At 43.7% G+C, this 7,336-nt stretch overlaps 1 protein-coding gene across 3 annotated transcripts in view; it reads left to right on the top strand.

Annotated features, from left to right (window-relative positions):
* LOC137304168 (L-threonine ammonia-lyase) overlaps positions 1–6,600 on the top strand; it is a 38,549-nt gene extending 31,949 nt beyond the window's left edge. For all 3 annotated transcript variants that reach the window (XM_067972675.1, XM_067972674.1, XM_067972673.1), the window contains one exon: positions 2,781–6,600. In XM_067972675.1, coding sequence (XP_067828776.1) covers positions 2,781–2,879 — 99 coding nt within the window. In that variant the 3' untranslated portion in view covers positions 2,880–6,600. The remainder of the gene's footprint in view (positions 1–2,780) is intronic.
* The last annotated feature ends 736 nt before the right edge of the window (positions 6,601–7,336 follow it).

Here is a 7,336-nt window from a genome sequence, read left to right as displayed (position 1 = left end):
CTGAGTTAGTTAATCTCAGGCAGTGTGGCTGTACTATAGGTACTACCAGAGGCTGCAGTACCTTTGGGTTAGGAAGGGAAAATCGGACAAGTTTCTCACTCCCAACACAGCGACCCCTTCTGGAAGTGCACATCAGTGGATGTTGGGTGACATCAGGATCTGACTTAGAAACATAGAAACAGGAGTAGGCCATTCAGCCCTTTGAGCCTGTTCAACCATTCAATTGGATCATGGCTGGTATGTACCTCAACTTCATTTACCCGTCTTTGCTCCATATCCCTGAATACCCTTACCTAGCAAAAATCTAGTGATCTCAGTCTCAAATTTTCCAATTGACCTTGCCCCTTTACTTGACTCTGAGCATGTCCACAGTCGAATTGCATGCTACCGGTCACTGTCAAAGCTCCCACATGAACAATGGTCATGGGATAAGGTACTCAGTGCCCATGGAGGCGAGGGGAGAAGACTGGAGAGAAACAAAAAGAGTAACTTCAGCTATTGTGATTTAGCAGAACAGATACCCAGACCAAGACAGTTGGTGTTTTTTTTTACCACCGGGAAGGAAAAAGGACGCTCCAGTGCTTCTCATCATAGTAATGGTGTTATCTACCTTCTCCCACTGTCATTCCTAGTTTCTATCCCATCCTCTTAAGCAGTTCGTACATGGCATCAAAGCCCTGTGCCACAGCATCATGTGATGTCTGAGATCCTCCTGAGTGGTAAGTTCCTTAACTTGGCTGGGTTGAAGGGAGGAAGACAACATCTTAAACTGAGACATGTCAAGTCATCAGGTCCCAGGGGGTAACTCCCAATCCCATACACTTTCTTGGTGTTGGAGATTCGAAGGAGAAGATGGCTTTAAAATGGGGAATACAAAAGATTTAAAAACTGTGCGAGGTGAGTTATTGAGTTGTATTTTAAAAGTTGGGTCTCAGTCTCTGTATGTATCTGAAGTGAATGTGAGCATTCAGAGTATTGTTATGAAGATTATGTGCTTTTGTTTTTTTTCCTCATAATACTTTGACCTCTGGGGAGCAATACCATGACCTTTGATTCAATTAATAAGCTAGAAAATAGATTTTGTTTTATTCCAACATACACAAAGTGGGGCAATTCTACAAAATACAGCATAGCAGAATATCCTTAGAGTACTGTAGTTAGTTAGACGTTAAATGTAATTAGATAGACTTGAGATGTAGTTAGGTGGACGTTAGATGAGATTAGGTGGACATTAGATTTAGTTAGGAGGTCGCTAGATTTAGTTAGATAGAATTGAGATGTAGTCAGGAGGATGTTGGATGTAGTTAGATGGATGTTGGATGTAGTTAGGTGGATATTCTACTTTCGGGCTTGCGGGAAGTTCGAGCAAAGTTGTTCGAAGAGCTACCATTTCAATCATCCAGTGAAACCCCCTGTAATAATGAACTCCTGATACACTGACACATCCCTCAGGATGAAGAATTGCCCAAATCTCCCTGCAGTTATTGATTGACACGGTGCCTTTGACATGACAAATCTCATCTAACTGGGCATTCTGATTTTTGGGGGTTTGTTTTGCCTGAATTCAAATCAAAAAATCAAATCAACCAACATCACTAAAAACAGATTATCTGGTCATTATCACATTGCTGTTTGTGGGATCTTGCTGTGCATAAATTGGCTGCTGTGTTTTCCTACATTACAACAGTGACTACACTTCAAAAGTGCTTAATTGGCTGTAAAGTGCTTTGGGACATCCTGAGGTTGTAAAAGGAGCTATATAAATGCAAGTTCTTTCTTTATTTCACAGTCAGAAAAACATACAGAACACAGTATGATGAGAGGCTCTCGGTACAATCAGTATAACTTCTGCTGCTCGACTGTCCCTTGGTTTCTGCATTCTGATTTTTTAAAAGCCTCACAGGAATCACAAAAGGCTCCCACCTCAAAAGTGCGTTGTGTCTTTCTGAATAACTAGACGTGACTAACAGCTTGTCCATCGCTTGGGTCTCTGAGAGAACTTCCTCTCTCACACTGTGATCACCACTCGTCTGCCTGTCCATCCACAACTCAGACTGGGAAAGAATCCTGAACCACGACAAGAGACCCTACAAAGAACCTTAGTGACCCCATCTAATGAAGGGAGAAAAGTATGAGGGTAGCCGCTCCCGATTGCTTACCCAGGGACTCTACGTGTGTCTGTGGGCTTTGGGTGAGGACAGGATAAGGCTTGTCTATGATGCCTCCCACAGTTGGATAGCCTGCTGGTCCTGACCATCTAGGCTCACACATGAAGAATGGCCATATGAGTGGGAACAAGTGGAACCATACAATAGTATGAGTGAGCACCTTTAGGAGGGAAGGGGACCAAAATGGTAGGGGCTGGAATGGCCTCTTGCGCCCACTTCCTTCGCCCCACCATTGGCGGCCGTGCCTTCAGCTGTCTAGGCCCTAAGTTCTGGAATTCCCTCCCTAAACCTCTTCACCTCTCTCTCCTCCTTTAAGACACTCCTTCCTACATTACAACAATGACCACACTTCAAAAGTACCTCAATGATTGTAAAACGCTTTGGGATGTCCTGAGGTCGTGAAAGGCGCTATATAAATGCAAGTCTTCCTTTCTTTTCTTCTTTAAAACCTACTTCTTTGACCAAGCATTTGGTCACCTGTACTAATGCCTCCTTCTTTGGTTCGGTGCCCCATTACACCTCTCTGAAGCGTGTTGGGACATTTTTGTGCGTTTAAGGTTTTGTATAAGTTGTTGTTGGATGATATCACGGCCCACGTTGATTGTTTTCCAGGTCACCTGCGTTATCGAGGTCCGAGACAGAATGCAAGCCCAACGACTGCAGACAGCCCTGAGCGAGCGGTACGTCACGTTCACCTGGCAGGAACGGTAAGCGGAGGAGGAGTCCACAGACTGGAGCAGAAAAAGGAATATTGGTCTCAAGAATCACACACTGGGAGCACATATCGGAATATTAGGCTCAAGAATCAAACTAAGAGCACGTCGGGACAGAGCGAAGTACACCCAACTGTTGGATAAACAGACGATACCAGTCAAATACATTTCTGCACTTTATGGCAACAGAACTGTAAAAACATTGTCAAAGTCAACGAGGAAAATTGTAACTTCGGCAAACTAGCCGCCCATTATACATCTCACTTGGTTTTCCTTTCTATTGAAGTCAATGTGAAGGAAAATCAGAGGAGATGTATAATGGGCGGCTAATTTGCCCATTTCACACTATCGCCCAAAGTTACAATTAACCCCGATTGTTCCCAACGTCTACGTGGAGGCAGGCAGAGAATCCTACCGTACGATAACGTGCAACAGAATCGACAAGTTTCTAAACGCTGGGTTTACGATTTCATTGCACACGGAGGAAGCCTTACGATGGATCGGGCACGCAGCTATTTCGTGTCAAAGTGACTTGTCTCTCACTCGTGATGAGATTTTAGTGTTAAAATGGATCTCTCTCCTGTGCAAAAAAAAATTCAAAACGCTACAGAAGCTGGAAACCTAAAACAAAAACAGAAAATGCTGGAAACATTCAGCAGGTCAGGCAGCCCCTGTAAAGAAGGGAAAATATTAATGTTTCAGGTATAATCCTTTGATGGAAAGAAAAAACTTGCATTTGTTTAGCGTCTTTCAGGACGTCCCAAAACACTTTACAGCTAATTAGTTTGAAGGGTAGTTACTATTGTAATGTAGGAAACACGGCAGCCAATTTGTGCACAGCAAGGTCCCACAAACAGCATTATTTTAGTGATGTTGGTTGAGGGATAAATATTGAGCAGAACACCATTGAGAACTCCCCTGCTCTTCTTTGAAATAGCTTTTTGGGATCTTTTACCTCCACCTGAGACAGCGGGCTGCACCTCCATTTAACATCTCATCCGACAGACGGCACCTCCGACAGTGCAGCACTCCCTCTGCATTGCACTGAAGTGTCAGCCTCGATTTTGCGCTGAAGTCTCTGTAATGGGACTCGAACTCACAATCGTCTGACTCAGAGGTGAGGGTGCTACCACTGAGCCACAGGCTGACACCTACATTTTGCCGAGGGGCTCTGATGAATGTTTATTCCTGAACCGTTGATATTTTTCCCCTTCTTTACAGCGGCTGCAGGAGCTGCTGAGTGTTTCCAGCGTTTTCTGTTATTGTTTCTCTCTCCTGTACAGTGTGTCACCATAAGGCTCCAGCAAAGTAGATTTTCGGGTGATTTATTTTAAGTTTTAAACCCAGGCTGTGTGCTACAGCGGCTAAAGCAGCCCCTTTAATCCAGCAATATTAACAACTATCAATACTGATGATATCATTAGCATTTCCTGTTTAAAACAGAAATATCCAACAGTTTAATGGAAAAATAAAATTAAAAACAGGCCTTCCAACCTGAGGGAACTGTAATGAGTATAAAGCCTTGTCCAAGTGCAGAATGTGGAGCCAAATTGGCTAGAGATCCTGGGCCTCCAGAAATTTTGGGTTGTCACAAATTCTTCTTCTGTTCTGTTTCGTACAAAATAAGCCAGTAACCTAAGTAATAAAATAAGTTAATGTATATTAAAAGAGGAGGGCAATTGTTTAAAAATGAGGGTGAGTTGGAGGGTCTGTGAAAGCACTTTCATTAACTGAAGGATTGCTCATTGGTGAGACTCTCTCCTGAAGCCTTCAAAGTAGCCAGAAAACTGAGCACTGAAATGGTCTATGTCTCGCTATGTGGCCTAAAACAGGCACAACATGGACACCAACTAGGGTCGCCAACTCTGATTGGAGGTATTCCTGGAGGTTTCAACGCATGACCTCCCACCTCACCGCCCCGACACTCCCGCCATTGGTCACCCGACATGTCCATCCTCGCGATGCACTGCCGTTCCCATGCCGATTGGAAACCAGACTCTTTGTTACCCCATTGGATGATTCCTGACTATCTGTCAAACAGCCTTTTCCCCCCCCCATCTCCAATATTTCCATAACGAGAAAACAAAAGTGTTCAAAGAAATTTTTTTTTAAAATTTAAGTTAACGCCCCCTTGAAGTTTTTCCCGGGTTTGCTCCCACCAGTGTCCACGAGACTAATCTTTAATTCCCGGAGACTCCAGGACAATCCTGGAGGGTTGGCAACCCCAACACCAACGGGTACCCCAGTAGTGGAGAAGGACCAGCCATCTTATCAAATCGCAATGAAAGATACCGTAGTTCTAACTTTATCCTCGGACTACGTGAAACAATTTATAATTATAGCTCTAGAATTTCATTTTCACTAGAATTACGATTTTATTTTTGTTTAAGTAAATAAATGGCCTAAAAAGTCACCAATTTTTACATTGATAAAATATAGAGCTTTATTTTCCAACTTGTTAATCAGAATTTCTGAAAAAAGCATGAAATGTCTGCAGTCTACGTAAAAGTTGCACCTTAGTAGCATGGGGAAGCCAAGAAATGTAGGTCCTATTCTAGAATGTTCTATACTGAAGGACCCCTCTTATTCTGCCATCTTGGTGGATGCACTGATGACTGTTTTATGTTTTAGTTCAACGGCCATATTTCGCAAAGCTCCATTAGAGTGAACACTGATGACCACATAGCTGTTGGACAGGCCCTGACTGCCCCTGGGGAAACTTAGCAAAGATTCCTACTCATGATTGCTAACCAGTGACCCATGCTGGCAGGTGTGTTCACATACGGGCGTCTGGTGGGGACCAGAATGGGCTCTAATGTAACGCCCGCAATTTTTCAATGGCCTGCTGAAGCTCACTTTCTAGGTGAAGACTCACCAGTTCAGTATGATACCCGAAGGCAGCTGACACCCAAGAAACCAGACCTCAGCCAGCACCTTTAGGAGAACGTGGGGAACAAGTATTAAGAAGCATCTTTGACGTAGTATGAGATAAAGACAAAATTTTGCAGCCAGAATTTCCACCTCAGTGACACAGCTCAATATATCTCTCTGCTGGAAGATTAATCGGCAGCCTTGGTGGCACAAAATGTTGGCATAGTAGCATGCCATGTCACAAAGTGGCAGGATGTGGGCCCAAGCCCTCTATTCCATGAGTAGTGAATCTTTGATCTCATATTGGATTGTTGAGTGGAGGCAAGACCCTTCCTCTCAAGTGAGAGACAATGCATTCCCTTAAACATGACAGCGTGATGTTCTGGAGCAAGGCAGTCTAAAAAAATTTGTCTTTATGGGCCACGTATGAAGTTTAGACCCACGTCTCCATTAATTTGTGTATATCACAAGCTCCTGATACCAACAAATCTCGGTGTTCTGATTTAGGATTTACCACCATTGAGGCAACGGCCCTGGGAACAGCCCTTTCCAAACCTTCAGACCCACAAAATAAAAAAAAACTTATAAACGCACATAGGACTGAGTTGCCTGGGCTTTGAAGGCTGGATCGGGCTCAGGAGCTGCACATGGCCCTTGGCCCATAGGTTGAACACCCCTGTTCTAAAGTACCGCCAAGTAGAAGCCAATTGTTGTTTATGAAGAGAGATGGTTTTAATTCTAAAGGATTATGTTTCCTCATGTAAAGGCAACTATGACCTGTACATTTGTCTGTGTAACTCCAACTGATGATGTACTAGATAATAAATGTCTGCATTGAATGCAAACCAGTCCTGTCTTCTTGTATCTTGGAGCCGGGATTCTTGTCTGGACAAGACTGCAAGTCCGGGGGTCTCCTCTGCTGGCTGTGGAGATCCTGTGTGGGATGGTTTTGGACAGTCTTGATTGGGTTCCTCATGGGCTTGAGCCCACAGTGCAGGATTGCCCAATGTTAGTGTCTTGTGAACTGAACCCTCAGACTTCCCCCATTTTATTACTTTTATTGTTTTTACCAAAATGCACTACCTCACTTTTACTGACATTGAATTCCATCTGCCACTTTTTTGCCCAGTTCCATCCTTGCCGCTTCCTTTGGTCCTCAGAATTAATTAATGTTTTAGTATCGTCTTCAGATATGGACACCACTCCCTCTAGCCCTATATCTAAATCATTGATGCACACAGCGAACCGAAGTACTCCCAGAACAGAACCCTCCGGGACACAGTTACCCACCTCCAATATCTTGGAGAATTCACCCTTAAGGTCGCAATAGCCTCCTGTGTGGGACCTTGTCAAAGGCTTTCTGAAAGTCCATGTACAACAATGCATTTCCCCCATTCACCATATCTGTCGCCTCCTCAAAGAATTCTATCAGGTTTGTCAAGTGTAATCTTCCTTTCTGAAATCCTGATATTTAGTAATTTCATCTGTAAGGATTCCAAAATGTTCCTACCACAGATGTTAAACTGACTGGCCTGTGATTTCCCAGGTGAGCCCAGTCTCCCTTTTTGAAAATGGCTTTTACAT

Source organism: Heptranchias perlo, chromosome 36, assembly GCF_035084215.1.
Source record: "Heptranchias perlo isolate sHepPer1 chromosome 36, sHepPer1.hap1, whole genome shotgun sequence".
NCBI classification, from domain to species: Eukaryota; Metazoa; Chordata; class Chondrichthyes; order Hexanchiformes; family Hexanchidae; genus Heptranchias; species Heptranchias perlo.
This window is presented reverse-complemented; position numbering and strand designations above follow the sequence as displayed.